This window comes from Venturia canescens, chromosome 11 (assembly GCF_019457755.1).
Source record: "Venturia canescens isolate UGA chromosome 11, ASM1945775v1, whole genome shotgun sequence".
Lineage (NCBI taxonomy): Eukaryota > Metazoa > Arthropoda > Insecta > Hymenoptera > Ichneumonidae > Venturia > Venturia canescens.
Genome location: NC_057431.1, coordinates 14,685,324 through 14,712,173, shown reverse-complemented (window position 1 = coordinate 14,712,173; position 26,850 = coordinate 14,685,324). Strand labels below are relative to the sequence as shown.

Here is a 26,850-nt window from a genome sequence, read left to right as displayed (position 1 = left end):
GACTCGTACCGTGCCCTAGACCCGCTGAGGATGGTGAGGCGTAGAGCGATGTGTATTATATTGAAACGCAGACCTAACCTTCTGCTTACGAGAAACTGTTCAACGGATTTAACCGCGTAGTGGCGGTGATGAGAAGCTTCGGGAGCCTACAATTTAGGCAGCATGGGCGACATCTGTTGCTCAAAGCCCTTAAAAATAAATAAAAAGATTTAGCAGCTGACAGACGACAGGGATTCTCAAAGCTATATAAAATTATCATCGATTGGCGTTTAAAAAAATTAATTTTGAAAGAGTTGGGGCTAATTGAACGCTATTTTTGTGTCAAAAAATATTATCGGAACAAACGTTTAAATTAATCAAACATTCACAAACTAACGACAAACAATCATAATGAATTAAAAAAAATGGCAAAAATCAAAATCAAGGGACTAATTTTATGTAGCTGATTTTCCCATCATTTTAGGACAATCTCCACCCTATAGCGTTGGCACAGAGATTGGGGCTAGTTGAAACCACAGCGAGCCTGAAACTGCTCGCAGTGTACTTCAGAGTATCATAGTGCTGTGTCGTGTATAGTTGAAAAAACTTTCTTCGTCAGCACTGTCAGTAAAGGTGCCTGTAGTAGAAGCGTTGACAAGAAACTGTAGCCTCGTAGCGGATGTTGCATAAACTACTGAAACGCTACAGTTTAAAGCCCACTTGATCTCCCTGCCATACCTCTATTTAAGCCAACAAACGAATAGCATAAGCGCTCAGTATATCAGTAAGAATCGTTTGGAGTGCTAAATACCCTTATTCCGTGTAGTGTATGTTTATTATCTTGATCCATACACGGTTATTAAGTATCTTTTTTCATTTCCTATCGATTTGACAATACGTCATAAACAGCAGGTCGCCATCGAATTGGAGTGGCGTTCCGTAACGTAGAATATTGTATAAAATGGCAGACGTTGTGGATTGTAATTTTCCTGTTTGGGGACTTCTACCGAAAAAAGAAACCGGTGTCAATCAATTTCTCATTAAATATCCCGAGTACGATGGACGTGGCACGATTATCGCGATCCTCGATTCCGGCGTCGACCCTGGAGCACCTGGATTACAGGTCTCATTTACAAATTTATTCAATATAAACAATAAACACATATACACCTGATACAATATATTTACCCTGATATATTATATATAATTTCCTGAAATGAAATTGAAGACAAATTCATTGATTTCTGAAAAAAAAAAATTTACCATCAAAGGGGCAGTGATCCGATTGTGTTAAGGAAGTTTTTTCGTCGATGTGTCAAATGGTTCTTCGAAGGGCACGACTCTAGGTGCATCCAAAAATTAGAAAAAATTAACCAATCCTGATTACGGGTGAACTGCATAACTTCTTGCCTTGCTTTTTGAATTTTTTTTTGGCTATATCTCTAGATATATCCATTCAATATAAACTTGGAAAGAATGCCTTATTGGATATGACAGTCCTAAATAAAAATGTACACATATCACGTTATTCCGCTTAATTTTTTATTGTATTTTGAATCTAAATTGAATTAAATGAAATTTATCCAATTTTGAAAAAATCATAAGATTGTGATTTAACTGGGTTTCACAGACTCAGTCAAGTCAAGTTAGGCAAAATAAAAATAGGCAGTAATGAAATTTGTGTTCATCTATCTTATTTGAAAAATAGTGAACTCTTCACACTTATTTTGTTCAATTTTTCAGTACAAGTGTACAAGAGAACAGATTTCTATCCTTTGAGTCTTTGATTTGAAATAAAGAACTAGTGTATGATCTGTTATTATAATGATAAAATGTTTTCAATAACAAAAAAACTACTTTGAGATCTATATATGATGCCAAGTTGAAAGCTGCTAGATGTAATTTTATTCCTAGAAAACTATGTTACATGCTGATTGTGCAATTAGATAATTATAATGGGAGTTGTGTACGATTACAGATGGTTACTGCTTTTTGATACAGGTAACATCTGATGGTAAACCCAAAATTATTGGACGATTTGATTGTAGCGGAGCAGGAGATGTTGATACAAGCACTATCGTGCAGGCTGAAGAAGGTTTTATAACTGGCGTTACAGGCCGTAAACTCAAGGTAAACTATTTAAATTTAATAAGTTATCAATAATATTGTTCAGTACATCCTTGCTGGTTCTGAATGAAGATTCCAATTATTGATTTATTTCTATAGACCATTTATATTTGAACAGTTGCATTGAACATTTTGATCTGGCAAATGGTTGCGAATGAAAAAATTTCTTTAGAATCAATAATCGACTACAGAAAAATATACTTTTTCTGTGGTAGTCTAAAAACAACATTAATTGGTTACTCATGTTTGAAAAACATGTTTTTTATGCTGAAATTTCCTGAGGTAATCTTTTTTCAGTATCAACATAGAACATTGCCAGGTAGATGTAGAACAAAAAATAGTTATAGTGAAATGTTTTTTTGTATTTTCACTGCTAAATTGGGAATTGATTAGTACACTTAGCATATTGTTATTGAATTGAACGAATAGAATGTGATGGAAAGTTGAAATGAAGAATTGCAGAAGAATGGTTTACTTAGGAAGAATAACGTGTTTTTTTGCATACATATATACATAAAAAATATTTTTTCAGATTCCGTTTAAATGGTCAAATCCTTCGGGTGATTACCATGTGGGAGTTGTGTATCCTTTTTCTATTTATCCATCCAAATTGTCTGAAAAAATAACGGCCGAGAGAAAAAAACGGTGCTGGGACGATGGCCAGAAAACAGCTCTTGCCGAAGCGACAAGGAAGTTACAGGTGAAAATTTTCGAACTTTTAATCTATAAAAAAAAAAAACAAAAAAAATCAGTGACAGATCTTTAAAATTTCCTAGATAGTAGAAAAAAAATTATAATAGTAAAAAAATGCCAAAGATGATGAAACATCCAGGAAATCATTGTCGTTGAGTTTCACCAATTGGAATTCTAAACCAAGTCATCCAAAGATAGGGTCGCTGGCGTCTGGGCGGGGTGCATTGAACTGTTTACCGTTGCTCTTTTTCTTTTTTATTCCAATCGGCCCGTTTTATTTCGGTCTCTAGCGACCCCCTTTTGTTGCTATATTTGTCTTTTGGCATTATCAAACGACACAGATACGTCTAACATTTGATTTGACACTCAATCATTGCATAATCCCGATCATTCTTTTTCGAACATTTCGACACTTTCGAATCGACGTGAAAAACAATTTTATGTTATACTCGAATGTATTGTTTTTTAGCGGTGTTATTTTGTTCCATTAAATAACGTTTACGGATGAAGCGAGAGATAGTATAATAAATGATTAACATCAATTTTAATTTCGTTTTTTGTACTTCCTAACTCGTTTGTCCAAATAATCCACAAACATAATAAATTAGGAGGATTTAGCAAAGCATATCAGTTAGTCTGTTTAACGGTATATTGTCTAAAAAAACAAATATGAGATATTATATTATCAATGAAAGAAAAGGAGCGTTTTCAAAATTTGGGGTTTAAAGAAAATAACAAATTTGTACCTATCAAAGAAAATATAGTTTCTGATATTTATTATCAATAACCATTAAAACCAACATTAACATAAGAAGAACGTTTGGGCATAACAAAATAAATCGTTATAATTGGGAATGACTTAATGAACCCAGGAATTTGAAGCAAGAACTTCACAAGCACCGAGTCCACAGGAAAAACTGGAAAAGGAAGAGCTCGAAGCTAGAATCGAAGTTTTGATGAACGCGGAGAAAAAGTACAACGATTCGGGCCCGGCTTACGACTGTGTAGTTTTTCATAATGGGGTCGAATGGAAAGCCTGTATCGATACGTCAGAAGAGGGAAATTTGGAAGCTGGTGTTAGCCTTGGCGAATATTCGGTCAATTACGAATTTGCCCCGCTCACGCCGGAAGATCAATTGAACATTTCCATCAATATTCACAACGAGGGAAATACCCTAGAAATTGTCAGTCTCTGCTGTAAGTCTATCGTCATTGCAAAAATATGATAAAAATCAAGAATCTCGGTAGAGTCTCGGGACAAGTACATTGACAGTCCTGTCGTCTGCTGGCCCGTGGCTCTCGCCGAAACTATACTTTCGCTGAATAAAACGATTCGCGATGGTAGGTTTCTATTTATTTCGAAGAAAAAAACGACAACAACGACAAAGAAAATACTGGAAAAGTGGTTTTATTTTTTTGAGAAAATGTTTTAGTTGTACTATTCATCGACAACTTTTCGGCATGATTAGTCAAACGGGAATGAATGATATTCAAAAATTGATATATGTAACTCAATAATAAGTAGAAGAAATTTTTTCGAAACAATGTTCAGTTAATGAGAACAAAATTTCAGCTAGTCACGGGACACACGTAGCATCTATAGCGGCAGCATATTTTCCGGAGAGTAAGGAACTGAACGGTGTGGCGCCAGGTGCACAAATAATATCTCTAACAATCGGTGACGGTCGTATAGATCCGATGGAGACGGGAACGGCACTAGTAAGAGCAATTATATGGATAATGCAACAACGAATAAAAGTTCACGTTATAAATATGAGTTACGGGGAGCACGCTAATTGGACCAATACAAGTAGAATAATGGAACTGATGAACGAGGTTATTGACAAATATGGAGTTTCGTGGGTCGCAGCCGCGGGAAATTTAGGCCCGGCATTGTGTACAATTTGTACACCACCAGATATCAATTCGTCCAGTATAGTGAGTGTTGGGGCGTACGTGTCCCCGGATATGATGGTGGCTGAATATTCTTTGAGAGAAAAATTGCCGGGAATGCCGTACACTTGGTCCTCTCGTGGTCCAATGGTTGATGGTGGAGCCGGAATCACGGTTTGCGCACCCGGAGGCGCAATTACCAGCGTACCAAATTTTACTCTTAGAAAATGTCAACTTATGAACGGTACAAGCATGGCAAGTCCCCACGTTGCTGGTGCTGTTGGTAAGCTAAATCAACAGAAAAATCCATTATTTTTCTTCATTTTATCGTGTTGCCAGTCGTCAATTTGAGGCTAATCATCACTCTGGGGGGATTTATTGAAGCAATGGTCTAATAATTTGAAGCATTGGAAGAATGGTTCTCGGGAATCCTTTTCATAAATCTGTGCTGTAGATAATAATCTGTTTTAAAACTAATCTATCGAAATTTTCATTAATCGAAAACAATGGCAATCGTATTTTTTATTCGATTAAAAAAAAATCAATACATTTTAAGATCGCATTCATTCGTTGATCAATCAATAGAATATGAAAGCTGGTTAGACGGAAAAGTTTGTAGCTTATTCGGGAAATAAGCAAAATAATATCTTTCGAGAATAATTTTTGATTGGAGTCAAGAGGTCAAAAAGTTTAATCTCACCTTTTCAGTGAAATGAGGAACATCATAATAATAATCTTTCGATTTCCAGATAGATCTCGCTGATTTTTTTCCTATCAGAATATGTTGGTCGCCGTTAGAAAAAAAAAACCATTTTTATTTTACCCCTCATAATCTAGATACTCCTGTAATGATCGATAGTCTATAGAACTTATGTCGTTTGCTGCATTGATCAAGAGACGCGGTGGCGGTTCGACGTCGAGAATTAAAAGAAAAGCCAACGCGAGCTCTGCCGCACTCTCATACAGGGTGAAGCACAAACTGTTCCCACCTCAAATATTTCGGTAACTATTGACGTTACAAAAAAATGTTTTAGACAAAAGTTGTGCCATACAAAAGGGGTCATCAAATGCGAGCATTTTTATTTTTATTTCGGTGGAGGCGCTGACGCACACTGAAGATCACTTCGCCTTTTTTAAATCGTTCATCGCTTGATGGGATAATACTAGTTTTACCGTACATACTATCGTTGGCTTGTATGTAATGCAATGTAAGTGTGTGTGAATGTAAACACGTACACCGTATTTACTCAATACGGCGTACGAGAATGAGTGATAAGGAGATTACAATATTGCATCAGTTCCAACGGCAATCACTTTAAAAATCTCCCGTAAATAAAGTTCATTTCACATAGAAATAAAGTTCACGTTACTTTTTGATCTTGAATGACCTTGAACGAATTTGAATTTGACCCCCAATGTTTTTTATGCAGTTTGTAGTGCTCTACTTCTCTAGCTGAAAAAAAATGTACCATAAAAGCAGTAGAGGTGACCTTCACTATGCATCAACGCCTCCACCAAAATAAAAAAAAAAGCTCGCATTTGACGACCCCTTTCGTATGGTACAACCTTTGTCCGAAACATTTTTCGGTGACGTCGATAATTACCGAAATATTTGAGGTGGCAACAGTTAGTACTTGACCCTGTAAACGCGACTATTATTCCATATACATATGGAAACGGTGTGTTACATCTAGGCACTTGTATATTGATGCATACTGTTTTATTTTTATGGTAAATGAAGCTGTGCTAATATCCGGCCTCGAAGCGAAAAACGTGCCGTATTCACCATACAGCATCAAACGTGCCCTTGAAAATAGTGCAATGTACATTGAACATTTGGATCCGTACGCTCAAGGTTGCGGACTTTTACAAGTTGAACGCGCTTTCGAGAACCTCGTCGAGTACAGCGATGCTATCGAACGAGACGTTCGATTCGCGATCAGCTGTGGTGTCAACGCTTCTAAGGGAATACATCTTAGATCGGGAGTTATTGATCGACCGAAAGACTGTACGATTACGATCGAACCCGTTTTCCTCGATACCGAAAAAACTGGTCAGTTTGAAATTCTTATCAGTCACTTATTCAGAGCTTGCTCAATTCAAGCGTCAATACACGTTCTTCCAGTGATTAAATTGGCAAATTTCTTCCAGACCCACAAAAAAAAATAGATTTCAGTCTCCGTCTGTCGTTAATATGCGAGGCCTCTTGGGTACACTTTCCCTCGCATTTTGAGCTGATGAATATGTCACGCGCATTTGCGGTACGAATCGATGCTGCCAAATTGTCAGAGGGTGTACACTCCGCATCTATAAAAGCTTACGACGTCAAAAACGTTGAGAAAGGTCCCGTGTTCCGTATTCCAGTAACCGTCGTTCAACCAATGACACTTCCAAAAACTATTAATTTACCAGATTTTCATTACAACAACATACTGTTCAAACCGAACACTATTAATCGACATTTCATTCTCGTTCCGGACGATGCAACGTGGGCAGGTAATTCAAGGGCTATAAGGGCTCTATTGAAAAACATAATAGTTGAAACTGCATCTGTTTGACCTCATATTCCTAGAATGTCAAAATATCAAATATTTCTGTAACAAATTTTCTCGAATGTTTGCAATTGTCTAACTGTACATTTCTACATTAGCATACAATCGCTAATACGTCTCATCTTAGACGGAGAAAAAATCGGGAAATAAATACATTGTTCATTTCATTGGCGTAACGTCGCTGTATCAAGAGGCTAGATTCTTCTTCAAGATTAGTGGAATTTAAAAGCATTAATAGAGTTATAATTTTCTTATTATTTTAATTTGTTGCCACTTGAAATGAGCCTAAAATCACTCCCGATAGCATTTTTGTATTAACGCCCTCATTCCACAGTTTTGAGGCTGAAAGGTACGGAGAAGGAAAAAACTGGAAGATTCGTGATTCACACGGTACAGCTGAAACCTCGACTAGTCTGCAAAACTCTTGAGCTTAATAAAATGATTAACGTTACGTCACAATCTGAAACCGTTCAGGGCTTCGCAGTCCAGGTATTTGTTCCGGACTTACTCCTTTCAATTCTAACGATGCTGAAACTCCAAAAACAATCATAGAATTGGTATGAAAATTACATAAGCAAAATAAAAATGATTACAGGGAGGACTCATATTGGAGGTGGCTGTGGCTAAATATTGGGCTAATTTAGGAGAAATATTGGTTGATTATTCTATAGAATTTCACGGTATTCACGTAATTGATGGAAATATGACAATGCAATCGGGTGATGGTATTCATCGTCTCGAATTGCGGAGCTCGCTACGACACGAAGAAGTCGTGCCAAGTATAACGTTGAAAACGGCCGTACAGGTACTACGACCGAACGAAATGAAGATTTCGCCATTGGGAGAACGCGACGTTATTCCACCAGCAAGACAAATTTACGAGCTACAACTTACGTACACATTCCACGTTGCAAAGACGACCGAGGTCACACCAAACGCCGCTTTGCTCAGTGATTTACTGTACGAGAGTGAATACGAGTCACAAATGTGGATGATTTATGATTCTAATAAGCAACTCATTTTCTGTGGCGACGCCTATCCTTCGAAGGTCTGTCTTTTTTTTTTATAAGGTTGATGCATTTATTTAGGCTCTGGATCGCATAGACGTTGTTTTTAGTCTATTTTTAATTTCCAATAAATACATTTAATACAATTTTGGAAAATTAATCTACAGTATACGGTTCACAAAATGGAAAAAGGTGATTACAATCTAAAAATGCACGTCAGGCACGAGAAGAAAGATTTACTTGACCGTCTGACAGAAATGCCAATTTTGCTGAGTCAAAAACTTGCCTCGCCGATTAATCTTGACGTTTACGCTAACCAGTGTCAAGCAATTATTGGTGGAAAAAAAATGGTCACGGCATCGGTTCCACCAGGACACGTTATTCCTGTTTATATTGCACCCATATCCAACGAGAACAAGTGAGTATTTTTTATTTCGCAATTGAAAGGTTAAGGGCGTTAATATTTATCCAATTGCAAACGAGCAAAAGCATTTTTAGTTGTATCTTTTCATATTTAAGTGCTCGTTTTGTTACCGTACGAAGAAATAGTATATTACACACCTAGGGAGGGAAAGTAGACTACTCAAACCGCGGGCACGCGGTTTGAAGTGGTCTAATTTCACTCCCGTGGAGTATATACTATTTTTCACCACACATGCACCAAAAATTCAACCTTCCGATTTCGGAAAGTTGAACTTTCAGCGCATGTGTGGTAGTCTATAGTCGCGGCAGCGACTCTGAGACAAGTACATTTATATATATGACGAGTTGCTGCCAGAGACTCTTTACCGGAGCGATAGCGTTTCCAATTGTTTTCGAAAATTTTCAAAATTTGTTTCTTCAATAATTAATTAATTATAGCATTCCGGAAAAGATTATAAGTTGACATATTTTTTATTTTTTTTTTCTTTCGATTGTGACCTCTTCGAACTCTGTAGCTTAATGCGTTGAAGAGATATTAATTATTTATTTTTTAATTGGATCAAAAAATGGTCTCGGATTTTCGCACACATTTTTAATGTTTATTTATTTTATTTAGTGCCAAATCTGGTGCCATAATGCAAGTATATACCTATATATTTTCATGACGTATAACGTATGGTGTGTTGTTTATGCTGATAGATGATGAGGTTATAAAGATCGCGAATTTGACAGTTCACCGATATCCCGGTCTGTAGCACAAGTATATACCTATATATTTTCGTTTTAGTACATTACGATACGTGTGACTTAAGATGATGGATCAGTCGGTAATCACAACCGTGAGTGCGAGAGAGATAGCTGCAAATTTTGAAAAGGAAGTTTTTCCACATCGTTCGTCTGATCGAAAAAATAAAAATGTCATCGGATTTTTGCGATCGTGCTGCGTACGATGACATTTTTATTATTTTAATCGGACGAACGATGTCAAAGAGTTTCAATTTCAAAAATTCGAGGTGTGATTACCGACTGATCCATCATCTTAAGAGTATGGATCAGTCGACTAACCTCACTTGAAATTTTCGAAATCGAAATTCTTTGACACAGTTTGACTGATTGAAAAAAGGCTCTGTCAGCCTACGCAGGACGATGGAAAAACCGTGAGTGCGAGAGAGATAGTTGCAAATTTCGAAATCGAAATTCTTTGACACAGTTTGACCGATTAAAAAAAGGCTCTGTCAGTATAATTTTAATTATAATTTAATTTCTGTCAATATAATTTTTTCCTCTTAAGAGGATGGATCAGTCGGTATGTGGCAACCGTGAGTGCAAGAGAGATAGCTGCAAATTTCGAAATCAAAATTCTTTGACCAGTTTAACCGATTAAAAAAAGGCTTTGTCAGTCGATTTTTGCCATCGTTTTGCGAAGGCTGACAGAGCCTTTTTTTAATCGGTCAAACTGTGTCAGAGAATTTAAATTTCGAAAATTCCAAGTGAGGCTAGTCGACTGATCCATACTCTTAAGCTGCCTATTATTAGACGGCGTGAGGTTAGCGCCCGAGCGTACAGCGAGGGTGCTAAACGCCGTGCTATAATAGAGCAACTTAATTCACGAGTATCGTATACTATTTTATAGCCCGTATGACATAAAACGCAAAAGCGTGGCTAAAATGCGGGTTTAGGTCATGCGGTGCTATAAAAATAATTACAATATAATTTTTTCAATTGTTTACGTGCCCGTTTCTTTGCTTGTTGCGGTTGTACATTATTTGTTTTTGGGTACGTATGCCTACTTGTTCATTTGCTTTCAAAGAACAATTTCTTATTTCTTTGTGATATATTGATATTTTGTCGTATGATTTACAGTCAAGGAACCATTTTATATCGCTAATTCTAATTTTTTTAAATGCGTACCATCATACACATACACCGCTGTAAATAGCTGCAATTAGAATAATCTGTTGAAATTTCTCAGTCATTGCATAGAATGTAAATTTGTCAATCGCTACTCGTGGATATACACGGAAAATCATTGATTTTAGGTTTTCAAATTCTATTCCTCATTCAAAATTCGTATTTCATTATATAATAATATCTCGACTGGAATTCTAGGAAAAATCGCTTCGGCGAAACAATCGCCGCAATTGAATTCCTACATTGAAGTTTTCACGAATCTTCTTAGGGTCGACATTATTTTTTTTGTCTTTTGCATAGCCATGACACAGCGGTTTTTTATTAGCGTTTTACGACGTTATTGTTTTCTCAACAATTTGCGTTTTTTTTTCCTATACAATTTACTCATCTCGTCATTTGTTTTATTTGGTTTTTTCTCGTCTATATGCCGTAACTCCCATTAAAAATGGGCTTAAGAATATCGAAAGGCGCCACCCTGGGAACGTATCTCCAAGGTACCGCAACCTTCTGTAAGGACGAGATTGGTAAAAAAGTCGATTGTCACACCTTCAAATATGTACTTTGTGAACCTGGGAAAAAGAACAATTCGAATGCGAAAAACGAAAAAGAGAAAGTTAGTAAGTGGGACGAGTACAAGGAAACATTGAGAGACGTCAAGTGTACCTGGCTAGCTAAACTCGGTGAGTTGAATAAAATACTAATGAAAAAGATACGCTATTCGCCAAAAATTTATAATTGATTATTTTCTTATCTTTTTCGAATATTATTTCGTTTTTATCATCAAAACCCAATTGAATTTTGTTCTCCGTCACGGCGCGATCTTCTAGCACCATCGATAAGTAAGTCTTTTCATGTAACTTTTTCCCGTCAAAAAAAGCAATTTCTTCAATAAGAATGACTAATGTGACTGAAAACTCAAAATTCTATGAAAAAAAAATTACTCTGGCTTTTGTACGTTTAACGATTTTCCAATGTTTTTTTTTTTCACATCCTATTACACCTTTCTGTTCTATGCAAATTCTATAGAAGCGGAGTTATAACCGGTTACTGATTTTCTATTGTTTTCCACCTGGTATTTTTTGTTGATCTGTTTATTTTGTAGGTTTAAGGTAAGAGTCGCGCGACTCTATGGTCAAATGACTATTTATTAATCGTCGAAATAAAATAGGTTATAAGAAAGGTTTTCTGTATTGAATAAATCTTGGGGCAATTTAAACTGGATTCGTCTAAATTTATACAAGATCATATTTAATAATTTATGATTAAAAATATCTTATGATTGCTTATTTGACCCGGTTTTTCAATATATACATATATATATCGGTTCTCTTCTCACCTGACAGTCGAAAGATATCCTAGCCTCCAAACTCGCCGGCTATCACGAAAAGTATATATATATGTATACATTCTTAACGTTGCCAAGTATATCGAGCCACTTCATGGCAGTCGATCTCCTTCCATTTTCTGAGTTTTCATCGAGATTATTTTTAAAATTCTCTTCGAATTAGTCGATGGCCCTATATTTTTATGGTCACATTATAATCTTTATAATATAATCTATGAGGAGCAATTTTATCATAAACTATATCTAATCGATAAGGAAATGAATTCTGCAATCATAGTGTTGGCGGGATGGGTTTCTCATACGATGCCGTGTTATATTTCTATTTTTGATCGTAAATTTCTTGATATAATTTTCGGTAACCTATTAAATCCTTTAGCCATATGAAAGTTTATCACGTAAAAATGGTATAATTTAAAAATCACGAGTTCGTCTAATATCGATTGTCGCGCGACTCCTACCTTAAGATGATGGATCAGTCGGTAATCACAACCGTGAGTGCGAGAGAGATAGCTGCAAATTTTGAAAAGGAAGTTTTTCCACATCGTTCGTCTGATCGAAAAAATAAAAATGTCATCGGATTTTTGCGATCGTGCTGCGTACGATGACATTTTTATTATTTTAATCGGACGAACGATGTCAAAGAGTTTCAATTTCAAAAATTCGAGGTGTGATTACCGACTGATCCATCATCTTAAAATAGAGGTTTGATGTTCCTTACTCTGTGTTGATTTTCTTGTCGTAAATTATTCCGTTAAAATAAACCGAAACTGGATCGACTCACATTACGGCTTAAGGAGACTCGGTCGCGGATGCTTGCACGCCAGAGAAAAATATTTTTCTGGTATCTTATAGTTGAATTACCAATATCGACGTATGGCAAAATATATCAAAAAAGTTAGGGGTTATCGACTTATCTAAAAAGATAAAGACTGTTAAAGTGTCTAAAAACTCGGAGCTCCAGGACATCTTGTGACTGTAAGACGATTCGGTAGCATCGCGAAAATGAGATCATCAGTACAACACGGAAGCGCATGCGCAAAATTTGAAGCACTATCAACTCGGGGGGCTCCGGATCATGAGTGCGACAAGGGAATCCGTGGACACAGTCAGATAGAGAATTGCAATATTTTGCTGCACCATAAAGTTGTATCAGTTTTTGGCTTTGATTTATCGATATACGCCTGATTTATTCGGTATTAAATTACCAATAATACATTCATAATTCATCTAGAGTAGCGATAGTGATTCGGATACAAGGACATTTATGAAAGCGAGCTTGCTACCAGACTACTATTTTTTTTTGTTCGAGATCCGATGTGCTTGGCAACTTCTGAGATTATTTGACGTTCTCTTTCTTTGAACTGAAAGTCTTACAATCATTGATTCCCATAATTTTACAGATTCGGCTTAATTTATCAATTTCACTCAAAATAGTTTTTTATAAGTTTTCATAATTAATGCTTTTATAGCACCGCATGACCTAAATCCGCATTTTAGCCACGCTTTTACGTGGCTAAAATGCGGTTTTATGTCATACGGGCTATAATAGTACATTACGATACGTGTGACTTAAGCTGCCTATTATTGCGCGGCGTGAAGTTGGTGCCCGAGCGTACAGCGAGGGTGCTAAGTCACACGTATCGTAATGTACTATTTTCGTTGTGTTACAGGGTTTTAGTTACATAGAAGGAAAATTTAATTACGGGGTTTGGTTTTCGATTGTAATGATAACGTGAGCAGTTTTTTTTCAAGTGTATAATGAGTTGGTTTTATTGGAAAGTTTTTGTAAACGTCATTTATTTTTTAGAAATATTTTCTTATTATCGCAAATATGCGTATTTGAAAAAAGGGGGAGCTCCGATCATACGTCTTCCGCGACCGAACCTCCGTTAAGTCATGTATTAGCTATACGGTCAGAAAAAATTTTGGTACACGGCTTATTTCAAGTGACTTGGTATTCGAAAAACGATATGAGCTTCACGCTACTCACCTTTTATTAGAGAACAAGATGTAACTTTTATTTTTCTCGAAATACAAGGATACCCACGCGCGACAGAAGTTTAACTTCTAGTATATTATGTAATACTGAAAAATTCGTATTATTTTATTTTTGTTCAACTGAAGAAATTATTTAGAAATAGTAAGGATGCGGGTATGATCTGAAATGAAAAAAATCAATATTCGAGAGCCGGGAGAATAATGATTACACCGGCACACAAAAAAAAAGTGGTCAGTACTTTTGGCCGGACCCATTAATTTCTATGTATTTCGATGCGCTGAATCCAGATTTCGACCCGTTAAAAAACCGTTAAAAATGTCTAAAAATCGCATTTTTCAGTATTCGAAATTTTTGTTTGACTCATATCATGCATGATTTATATGTAGTTTGATATACTGAATTCGAATTCAGGGTTATTTCAGCTCGTCCACCTCTAGAACATTCAGTAAATTCCAAAAAACCGTTGAAAATGCCAAAAAACTGTATTTTTGAGTATTTAGATATTTTATTAACCTATATTATGCATGATTTTCATGTAATTTAACGCGCTAGATTGATATCCAGGGTTGACTTAGCCTTAGATCATCAAAACGTTGGACAAATATCGAAAAAACCTGTAGAAATTGTAAAAATCGTAGTCACGAGTATTTAAAAAATTGTATTACCTGGGTTAAGGGGCCTCACTTGCACGGCGAGAACCGTTGATAGAAGCCCCTGAAGCCATACAACGACCCAACACGCATCGCAGAGAGTTATTCTTTTGTCCCTGGATTTGTCAAGATGGAGTCCGAAGCACTCGGGATCACAGTTGAAACATTTTTTTATTGGTGTTCTGGGCTGGGATTCGCACCTAGGGTCCGCAATATGCAAGCCCGAGTTCCAATCCAGACACCAACCGCTCTCCTTGCTTGATGGAATGATATTTTCTTTTTTTTTTTTATGGATGCTGAACGAGATGCAAGAGCGATGTAGAAAATATGACAAAATAACTTTTATCGGTATTGAATCGTTCTTCTCTTATAATGAACTCTATTTCCTCAAATAAATGTTCGATGCAGTGGATTTCTCTTTCTTTATATTGTCTCTATTTATATCTCTCTTTAGCGTCCAGCAAAAATCAGTCACCACGTTGACGTTCCATTTTTCTTTAAACCCTCTCTACATTTCACTAAATAGAGAGTCGGTATCTTGATAAAATCGTTCTCCTTTTTCTTCACTATAATCTCCGAGGTTTTGAAGAAAGTAGTCGAAAAGAGAGTGTAAGAAGTGCAATTTAAGATTCATCAAGCAACCCAAATTTTTATAATTCTCTAACGACTCGTCTACCAATTTCTGGTAATTCTCACTTTTCGTATTTCCTAAGAAGGCCTGAGATATATTTTTTTAATTTAGCCAAGCAGTTTTTTCAATATCACTCATTTTATCAAGAAAATTTTCCTCTGAAAATAAATTCCGCATTGGAGGTCCATCGAAAATCCCCTGTTTTTATTTAGCTTTACTTATCGCCGGAAATTTTTCTTTCAAATACTGGAAACAGCTGCCATCTTTATTCAGAGCATTAACATACTGCTTCATAAGACCGAGCTTAATATGTAATGGTGGAAGACGATATTTTGACGGGTCAATTTATGGTACTCTTATAATGTTTTTACTGCTGGGATCGAAGTTCGTTCTTGTTAGCCACTCTTTCTAAATGTAGTGTTGTTTCTTGTCCCTACTATGCCATAAACTCAAAAAGCAGGGATTTTATGTGAAACCCGATTGTTATCCTAAAAGTATTGTTGCAATTTTCAAATCCGCACAAATTGGCCGGAGATGATCCGAATACTTTATTTTTTCCAATACAATCTGTAAATTTTGATAAGTCTCTTCCAGTTTGATCAAGTATACTATTAGAATGGATGCGTATGTATTTCTGTTATGGAGTAAAACAGCTTTGAGACTTCTTTTTAACGAATCAATAAAAAGTCTTCACTCATCATCTTTGTACGAATTAGGTTTCTGTGCATCTACCAAGTCTTTTACATCCTAATAATACAATGAGGAATTCTCTTCATTGTTCACAAAAAATTGCCGAAACTTTTTCTCCCTATAACGATAGAAATAAGCTGAAGTTCCTTTTGTGAACAGATTTTTTTTTCTCAAATGCTGCTGCGAGATATTCAGCTCCGTCTTTAGGTAATTCTCAATCTCGTACGAGTTTATTCAATTCTTCGTGGTTGAAGGTTTGCGGAAAATGTCTGCCATCATTTGGCAAAAATTCATCGTCAGCTGAACTTTTTCCTTCAAAAATCTCGTCGACTTCCATGACTTTCTCTTCATCGGTAAGCTCTAAATTCATCGATTCAGGAGTTACAATTTCTTTCACGGCCTCTTTTTTTTGTTTTCAGAACTGATGGAACGTTGGCGTATACAACTTTACCTTCAGTATTTTTAGTAAAACCTGTGATATTAGTCATAAAAAAAACAATTCTCTTGAGATGGTGCAGAATATATCATAAGTATTATAAATTGCTAGTTTAAAAATTTTTTTTTGGATCTGGCTGCGTTTGAGCGTGCTCACATTGCCACCAGGGGAAATTTCCCTTCACCCAATAGAGTAAAATTAATTTCAATACACGTATAACATACCTAAAACAGGTCAAAAAATTTTTTAAAAATACTCATAACTACGATTTTTTTACAATTTTTAAAGGTTTTTTCGCTATTTACTCAACGGTTTGATGATCCAAAGCTAAATCAACCCGGACTGGCGCTCTGGTCTAGTGGTTAGCGTGCTTGCTTCTAAACTAGAGCGCCGGGAAGGTCCTGGGTTCGATTCCCGGTCTCGTAGCCTTTTCGCGGAAATTGAAATATGAGCGTGACGTAGCTCCAGGCGTATGTATGGGTCACACTCAGGTACTTGTACCTGTGCGACACATGCATATGACTGTAGTTCATGTTTACATTCCCGTGAAAAGGCGCGACGTAGCTCCGATACCGTGAGGCGAGCTCAGGGCCGGGCTGTAGTGGCACAGGTTTTCCGCAATTTCCCTGTGCCCATGGAATCGAGTGCCATGGCAAATGCGCTACAGAGGGGGAAGTCGGGTGCGGCCGCATGGGGGACTGGTTACTGATCCGGACCAGACCCCCAGGGGGGACTGGCTACTGACCCGGGCCGACCCTGCAATAGGCGAAAGCCTCTACGCGGGGGGACAATACGAATTAAAAAAAATAAAAAAAAAAGCTAAATCAACCCTGGATATCGATTCAGCGCATTTTAATTATATAAAAATCATTCATGATATAGGTCAAAAAAACCTTTCGAATACTCAAAAATGCGATTTTTTGAAATTTTTAACGATTTTTTGAAATTTACTTAAAATTGGTTAGTGTAGGTGTTGAACTGGGCCGAAATTCGATTTCAACGCGTTGAAATACTCAGAAATTGGTGGATCCGGTCAATAGTACTGACCACTTTTTTTATTTTGTGTACCGGTGAGGTTATGTCGTCATGCTGGAAAAACTCATTTGTCTGAATAGTTATAATTTTCCGAATTCCCCCTTATTTCATCATACTGTTCGCGAAATTGTTTCCTGTATCCTCCATCGAAATCAGTATGATTATATTTTTGTATGGCATGGACTATATTTCTGCAGTCTATTCACAATTAATCTCTTGCAACACGTGAAAGTCTGCTTATGGGTTCGAAGATTTATGTTTCAATGCTGCATCGAATGCAGCATTTTCGATGCACAGGAAAATGTGAGCATGAGGGTTTCCATGGTGTTGAAACTCAATTCGCTAAAAGTTATGAATCGCTCGATATTCCCCGAAAGGATTTTTTTTTCTTTTTGAAGTGAGCAAACTCATAATGATATTCTATTTAATTGAAGCAGATAACGCACATTATTGTGTCTTCATTGACTAATGTGCATTCATGAATATAGTTCATTTGTTCCAGTTATTTATGGGAACAATTGTTACTATGGTTTTTCTGTATATATAAAATTTTACGAAGCGACGCCTGTCATGGCTGTGATTTCACTGACATTGCTACTCCTGCATTAGTAGTAGTGCTGAAAGCGAGTGGGACCACACGGGGTCCAATTATAAGCACCCAGAGCCAAGATGGTTCCTTTGTGATGTCTCGCTCTCTAATCGATTGTCACCCTATGTACATTTATCCCGGATTTTTCAACCAGGTGGCACATTTAAATAACTTTCGCATTAAATTTATCTCCGGGTTCGATAAACATTCGCCCCCAGGTTTTGTGACAATGGGGTAATGCTCTGGATAATGTGTCCCGTAAGTAACGCAATGTCTGTATTGAGTTCCTTCATCCAAAATTTGGCTTGCCTGCAATCTCTTCTCGTTTTCCAGAGATGGAGGTGCGGCGCTTCAACCCAGTTTGGATGATATACTTTCCAGTGACAAAAGAGACTCGGACCCTCTGGTATAATGGTAGCGTCTCCATTCATTATTTGGCCAGCTCATCGGCCATAGAAATCTTGATGACCTGGTATCCAGGTCAGCGTAATCTTGTTATTTTCCCCATCCTCGCTCAGGGCTTGCATGCATTACCATAATCGTTGAGTCGGCGTGTGGTTTAGTGACGGCGTTCAGGGCCGCCATACTGTTCGAGTAAACCAGTATATGTTTGCCCGTCGTATACCATTCCAGGCATAGTCTGATGCACTCATAAATGGCCAGCACTTCAGTCTGAAACACCGTGGTTAGTTCCTCCATGGAGAAGCTGAGTCCAGTATCGGTCGCCTGGGTTGAAGACCTCAGTCTTCAGCCCCTGACCCATCCGTGAACCAGACATCCACTTCCCGAGAGGTTGGGGGTTGAGAATGCCTCCAATCCTTTCTTGAGCGGATGATAGTTCTAAAGGACTTCATTACCTGGAATTTCCTAAGTATTTTATCCTGTTGAAGGGAGAATGGGTTCCTCTGTATGAGTCCCAGGTCAGTATGACTCGTCCCGGTACTCTTCCAGTACCCTTACAGATTAACCTGTCTGCTGATAGTTTACCTGACGGTGGTTTCGATGTTAAGAGGTAGGAAGCCAAAGGCCACCTTCGGTGCCACCGTTAGGGGCGTCCTCATGGCACATGTCCCCGCTCTTAGGTATTTTCCCTGTAGGCCACCCATCCAACGACGGGCCACCAGATGACGGCTGCGTAGTTTAGTTTGCGAAGCAAGATTGCCCTGTACACCCACAGTACAATCGTGATCTCCAAGATCCATATCTTGCCCATGGCCCTCCTACAAGACCAAAAGCTCGTATGGAACTTATTCAGCTTGTCCTCTAAATGCCGGTTCCAGTTAAGTTTACGGTCAAAATAGACACCCAAGCTCTTAACCTCATCGATGGCATTGACGGCATTTGGCGTCAGATTTTTTCTGTGCTGCCGATAATTAATAACGACACCGATGGCTTCATCGATTATTTCGAGATTGGCTTAATGAGATCATGCCCACCACACGAGCGTTGAACAACTGAATTTTTTGTCATGATAAGGGATTGGTGCTATTATATTCTCTCAAAATTTATAGATTTAAAAATTAACATAACTAATCAATTAGTCCGTTGTAATTATCAATTATATAAAAAAAATATCATTATTAGTAAAAATTTGACTAGTTAACTTTTTGATTTGGTAACTTTGTTGTTGGTGGAGAGATATATCTACCTTGCCAACGGTAAACTGATAGCTTGTCACTCACATATGACTTGATACACATAACCAACAATTTATTTGAATTTGAGGTTACGTCATTATTTGTGATTACAAATATTTTTGTTATCACAATATTTGTATAAATATGAACAAAAAACATTTTTCTATTAATTATACCGAGAAAGTATACACGCCTGTACAGTACCGATACACTAATGTAAGCACGTCACAACTAAACACGATATACGTCGATATACATATATATAAACAGCTGATAGAGCGGTGTTGCCGATGTCGTACCAAACCTAGTATTCAACGATTCATCGTGAGCGATAATCGTAGTTAATTTATGATTTCATTCTTAAAGTTTCGGTGACCTGATATTTTTATAACGCCATTAACAAGATAAATGTTCAACGAATACGTATATGATTTAATTTTTTTTTTTTCCAGCATTTACGATCCCTTAAATTTGATTGAAAAATCACGATCCATTTACTGCCACTACGATGTCCAATTTTTAATACTTATTTTCTTGCTTAAATGTTCGGTAACCTCCCCTCAATTTTTTTTAACGTAATTTTCGAACATTTTTCTATGCTGTGCAAAAAAATCAGATTTTTTTGCAGATTTTTAAATAGTGGCCATGATCTCATTAATTGATTTCCGTCCGGAAGAAGTCCGGAGACTGGAGAGGAGGTAAGAAAGAGCAGAGCATTCGACATTTTCATTGACAACTGCTAAAAATATAACACATAGTGTTTTGAAAACATTACCCAATTTTCATTGTTAGTAATTTCAATTGATTCTTATCACTGTCTGCAGGATATATATAATTTGCCTTCGACATTTATGTCGATGGTCATAGCGGTATAAAATTATGAACGTAGATTGAAATTCACCACCTAATGCACGGGGCAATTTTTCTTAATATTCATGCTGAGTACTAAAGCTCAAATACCCAACAAATGTGAACAAAGAAAGAGGTTTCATTCCAATCATTCAACGTTTTAAATTAGCGTGCGCCAAACTCAATCCAACATTTAGACTTTTTGCGTTTCGAGAGTAGATTCATAATCACTGACCTTGGAAACTACTAAGTACCAATTTTCATCTAATTCAAAACAGTTTTTGCATTTTGATCCACCATTTTAGATGCGCCATTTTGAATTTGTATATTTTGAGTGCAGATTCGTAATCAGCGACCTTGAAAACCCTCGAGTACCAAGTTTTATTCGATTCAAATCAATTTTTGCATTTCGGTCCGCCATTTTCAATTTCTGCCTTTTGAGTGCAGATTAGTAATCAGTAACCGCGAAAACTCGCGACTACCGATTTTCGTGGAAATCTAAAAACTTTTTTTCAGCGTTTTGGGCACTTGGCGTAAAAAATGTCTTGCCACTGAAAGGGTTAATAGTCGGCGAGTCCCCTTCCAACTTTAGTGGGTGTATAGCGGTAGGTTTATATTTTCTAGTAAAGATCATGATCATGACTTAGGTATTCTTTGAATTTACTACTCGTCCCTTCACCGAGCTCCAGTCCAAGATGAAGTAAAGTAATGAAAAAAGTTTCATTAGCTTCTACAGTGCTTATAGGAAGTTACCTTACCAGAAAAGCTACGTCATCTTGTAGGCAGCCTTTTTTCGGCGTCCTACTGATCGTCAAGCCATTGTGCCTAGCAGTCAATCGTCTGTCCGCCAATATACCGTGTGTCCAGTAGGAGGGTGGTCGTTATTCGGGGTAGAATTTTTTTTTTCAATTCCCCCCTGGTTCGATTCCAAATCACTTAAAAAGAGATCACCAAACAGCTGGGGGTAGTGGGATGATGGGAAAGGTTGCTGGCAAGCCCGGTCATCGTTTCTACTTTAATCAAATTTGTGTTTGCTTTATCTTTGGCTGCTATTCTTTTCCTATCTACAAATTACATCGAGCCCTCTAAGTGTATTCGGAACCCTTGTCCATCGTCAATGAGAACAACCATTCAAGTATTTAATTCTGAGAAGAGAAATTTTGTCCATGTGATGCAGACACTAATCATTTTTAACAACAAAATGTTGTACTATTTGACTAACCAGAAAACATTGATGCATGATCAGATTCTCATTCGTCGCCGTCTCTTTTTGTCTATTTCATTGAGACATTATTGATGCATTGTTGTACAAATAATTTTTCATTCGGTGTTTTTTTTTGTATAATCGTTGTTGAAAGGTAATCGTTATATTTCAAAATAGCGGTCAAACATAATTATTTATTGAGATGATGAAGCGATTTTTAAGAGTATGGATCAATGCGTAGCTTGCCGAGGTGAATGCGAGAGCGATAGCTGCAAATTTCGAAATTGTCATTCTTCGACACAATTTGACCGTTATAAGAAAAAAACTACCATTCTTAGACCATTTTTAATACCGCCTTACAGGGACTGATAAAGCTTTATATAATGAAATGATCGGAGCATGTTAAAGAGTTCAATATCGAAAATTTGAAGTGAGGTAAAGTGACAGGTCCATACTCTTAAGATTTGTATTTGAATGAAACAATGTAAATAAACATTGCGTTACCATTGTTAGAACCAGGGGAGCACGCAGTCCACTTGTACAACGAGTTGAAGATCGCGTATCCAGATCATTTGCCGGTACATACGGCGATGTTGACGTCGCTCGATTCGCCCGAAGCTCGTCGTCACTTGCCTCATGACGATCTCTCCGAGAGTGCAATCAGTTTTGCTGATCAAATGATCGACGTTGCTGACACAGTTATTGGCGCAATAGACCAGGAAAAGTTGTTAGCATTCTATGGTATGAAAAATGATCAACGAGCGGATGCCTCAAAAATCAAAACTACAATGGACAAACAAAGGAGTTGTTTGATAGAGGCTCTCGTAAAAAAAGGATGCGCATTGGCCAGAATGTACGTAAGTGCGGAAAGGAAGGGACAGCGCGAGGCACCTAATCTTTTAAGGCAGTGTGGTGAAACGTGGAATGAAGTTCAAAAATATGCGGAGCCTACTGACCTCAAAGTAAGAAATAGTTTCTGACTTACAATAACATAAGAAACAGTTCGCGATAAAAAAATTATTTTGAAAGGAAACCGTGAACGCATGATGATGAAAACTTGTCACGAGACGAGTACAAGATTCTCAACATTATCGTAACTTTTTTCATTATTGCGCTTCGATCAATGTGTGAATAAGACGATTTTATCTAACGGTTTGTTCGCGCCCATTACGTACGCAATCACGAAGCTTGTGTAATGTTGCAGGTGAAAGCGACTCCTTTTTACGCTTCATCTGAAAACTTTTTTGGGGAACTAAATGATGATCCGAAATATTCACGACACTTTTTTTCACATTTGGAGCACACTTAACTAGTTTTTCAGCTCGAAATCGTCGCTCATTTCTGAATTTCACGGCAACTCAGCCACTCATTTTCAATACACGATTTCTCGTTACCACAAATGCGAGCGTTCTGAATGGTTAACACGAAAAAATCAAACAGCTTTTTTATCGGAGAAGTTTGACCTAGTCTTGAAAACAGGATTATCAAACAATATTGAGAAGCTTATTGTTGAAAAGTTAAAGACGTCATTAAAAAAATACAATTGACGAGAAAATTTCAACAAGGTGTCGAAGTTCGTCTCTTCAATATTTTTGATTATTCTAGTTTTAAGATCGGCTCAAACTCAAATAGATCAAAATACTCCTTAATTTTTTTTATTTCAAATCAACAGAGCGGCCGCAATCGTGGTGACTAAATAAAAAATATGTTATTATTTGAAAACGTGGTAAAAATATCACAGTTGTATCTTTGTTTAGTTAGCAAAAAAATACCAAAAGAAGCGTAAAGAACGAACCTCTACACGGGATAACGGACGGCCTTGACACCATAAATTTGTCAACTCACGCCCAACTGATGGATATCTTTCTACATGTTTATACTTCAATGTTCATGGGTACCTCTGCACCCACTGCTTTTTTTACAATGTTTAATTGCAGAACTCCTTCGAACGTAGCAAGTTTATCCCGTGTAACGAGACCGGAGATGTATCTAGCCTGAGCTACCATTTTTACTGAGTTCACTTGACACGGTTAGGGACTATGACTCGCTACAGTTACGATCTTATACACACTTGCAGCAGGCGAAAAACGTGATTTTCTTGATTTTTTTTTCAACAAGAAAATAAATGTTTATTGAAAAACTGTTAATGACATTCATCATGAGTACATATGTTCATGTACTTGTACAATTTTTTTCTTCAAAAAATTTCTCAAAATGGCGAAACTCCAGCTGTATTCCAGTAGCACTTTTTTTTGAGCATTAGTTGCGGTGGGCATGATAACTAAAAAACTATTAATCCGATCGATACCAAATTTTTACCACTTATTTTTATAATAATAGCTCAGGCCTGGACGGAAGACTTGTAAAAATTTCGATTTAAAAAAAAATGGCAACAGTTTTTAATAAATTCATTGTTTGAGCCGTTAAATTTACGTATTTTTGTTAAATTTTTTTTCCCAACAAAGTACGAAATCAATTTGGTATGGATCGGATTAATAGTTTTTTAGTGATCGTGTTCACCGCGAAGATATTTTTGAAAAACAGACGATTCTGAGATAATCGCATTTAAGGAGAGGTCCTGCTTTTAAAAATAAAACAAAATCGATTGTTTTTGGGAATATTTTTGGATAGACGGAAATAACTCACCATAGCGAACTTTTCCATATAGTTTCAAGGATATTTCAAGAGTACAAAAACATTGTTTTAATGTGAGAAGTACTAATTTGTACATGGTTTATGCGCAAAGTCTGATTGTCGAAATTTCTCAGCTGTGTACAACGTGGAGATCGTAATTATTGTCTGAAACGAAAATTCCAAATTTTTTTCCATTTTCATATATTTTCTTTACATATGAACCTATAAAAACCTTAAAAAATTGCGAAATTCTATATTTTTAGCGAGTTTGAAAAAAATGGTTTGTTATTCTTCTTTAAAAATTCTTAAATTCTTAAAAAAATTCTTTAAAAGAATATCACTTCAACGTGCTGTAACTAATGAAAAAAATTGCGATTTTTCCGCCTATTTCAAGTGTATATAAGGCCTTAAAGACTTACTCAATTTGACATTGTGTGGTTCGGTTGACACAGTAGCAAGTAGATCCAAGATGATTGATGACCGCCCCCCTCCCTTTCCCTACTCTCGCAAATGTTAGATCACTTTAAGAGGATGGATCAGTCGGTATATTGCAACCATGAGTGCGAGAAAGATAGTTGCAAATTTCGAAATCGAAATTCTTTGTCTTAAAAAAAGGCTCTGTCAGTCGATTTTTGCCATTGTGCTGCGTAGGCTGACAGAGCCTTTTTTTTATCGATCAAACTGTGTCAAAGAATATTGATTTCGAAAATTCCAAGTGAGCTTACTGACTGACCCATCCTCTTAAGAGTCATCGAGCGATGGCATACGCAGCGCTAAATGTCTAGAAATCAAATTAAAATTCGTTTCTACTGAATTTCATAGCGAATATAACGATTCGCAAATATAAATAATAACAAAAAAAAGTGATTTGCTGAGGTCTGAGACTGTGGTCTGAGACCAGATTTTTCTCATAAACGCATTGTATAAATAAAAATATCTAGCAGTTTAGGTGCGCCATGACATCTTTTACGCCAGAGAATAAAGATTATTTTATCACAAATTGTAACTACATTTGACCCAACCGAAGAGATCAGAGCCGGATTCACACCAGTGTGTGCTCATTACAAAATTTATTTGTCACGATTTCAATAAAAACTCATGGACAAATCCGGTAGAATACACTCGAGACGTTTAACATGTCATAGCGAACATATTTACTCTATATAGATACTTTGCTACCGGAGGTACCACTATCAATTTTAAGTTGGTCACATGAGCTCGATGACTCTTAACATTAATCCGATCAAAATGCACCAGTGCTCATTTTGTTCTCATTTTGAATCTCTGAAATCTGGCTGGCCTTATAGAGTACATACACTGCTTGTTTGCCTTACATTGTTCACATGAAAAAAGGATATGATAAATGCGAGTAAGAAACAGTAGAATGTAACTATGGATTGACTGTCTGTATAATGGTACCATCGGTATCCTGGTAATTTTTTTGTCGACTATAAATTTCTAATGCTTGGCCTGCTTTCTGAGGTTAAATTCTCTTGGTTTCTATTAATTTACATTCTGAGCCATTTGCATAATCGGAAAACACCTCTTTTTTTTCACTTTTACGAAAGGTGATTTTTCGTGACACCTACATCTTGAATTGTCTTGTCTGTCAGAAATCTAACTCAATACGAAACCCCGATGAATATTTACCAGCTGATTCTTGGAAAAAATTCTAAATAATTATCATTTAAAGTTTCGATACAACAGAGCTAAGAATATAAGTCCTATTCTAGTTTTTTATCGCAACGTTACCCCTCATGTGAATATAACAAGGTTTAGTATTAAATATTTACTGTTTTTCACAATCCAGGTAATAATTCTGTCGTTGTGGCACGCACATGTGAACAAACATTACGGACGTTACCTCAAACTGTTGACTCGCTATTACGAGGAAAAACCACTGAAAGAAATCGACGAGAAAAGCGTCGAGATATCGAGGGTTCTTGGATGGGAGCATTTTGTTAGACAAATTACCAACAGAATACCGACACATTATCCCAATGCATATAGACCATTTTGAATAATGGTAAATATAGCAATGAATTTTACTTGCATTAGCCAAATAAAATGTATGAGTGAAAATGAGTCATTATAAATTCCATGTTTGTTTGCAGATATTATCAAAAAACTCATTCGATTATTGTCTCGGTGGGGGAGCCGATTGAAGAACTGAACGTGATTTTTCAGTCTGATGTTTTTCCCGTGGATTACCTTTTTCGTCTCAAATCCAAAAAAACAAAAATCCGCCAGTTTGCGAAGATAAATGCAAACGAGAATGAACGAGTGTAATAACTATTTCAAAAAATATTCGTATTTAAACTTTAATTGTATATGTAAAATTTTACAATGGACATGAAACGTAAAGTTATGACCCTTTTTTGGCAGCCGGTCCAATGGATTTATAACTCATTAAAAAATAAAAAAAAAGATATTCATCGTGCAGTAAGTTCATTGAGAATGTTCTCCTTTCGTTCGAAGATAAAAAAGAAAAAAAACAACGTAATATGAGCATTACAAAATCGGGAAATTTAAAGGAACGTTGAATTTCGATTAAATCTTTCACCAA

The 26,850-nt window shown here is 36.7% G+C and overlaps 1 protein-coding gene across 10 annotated transcripts; it reads left to right on the top strand.

Annotated features, from left to right (window-relative positions):
* The first annotated feature begins 568 nt into the window (after positions 1-568).
* On the top strand, positions 569-26,719 carry TppII (Tripeptidyl-peptidase II). 10 transcript variants are annotated; one of them, XM_043432701.1, is made up of 16 exons: positions 591-763; positions 892-1,102; positions 1,981-2,109; positions 2,639-2,806; positions 3,672-3,996; positions 4,373-4,975; positions 6,434-6,745; positions 6,844-7,188; positions 7,579-7,733; positions 7,840-8,292; positions 8,419-8,669; positions 11,042-11,265; positions 11,413-11,424; positions 22,164-22,612; positions 26,095-26,310; positions 26,399-26,719. In XM_043432701.1, exons 2-15 carry the CDS (start codon positions 941-943, stop codon positions 26,302-26,304), a joined length of 3,798 nt encoding a protein of 1,265 aa, XP_043288636.1. In that variant the 5' UTR covers positions 591-763; positions 892-940; the 3' UTR covers positions 26,305-26,310; positions 26,399-26,719. The 10 variants fall into 10 exon arrangements, 8 of the variants coding, with proteins under 8 accessions (XP_043288638.1, XP_043288640.1, XP_043288636.1 ...); XM_043432699.1 differs by having other exon boundaries at positions 889-1,102; XM_043432700.1 differs by having other exon boundaries at positions 591-806.
* The last annotated feature ends 131 nt before the right edge of the window (positions 26,720-26,850 follow it).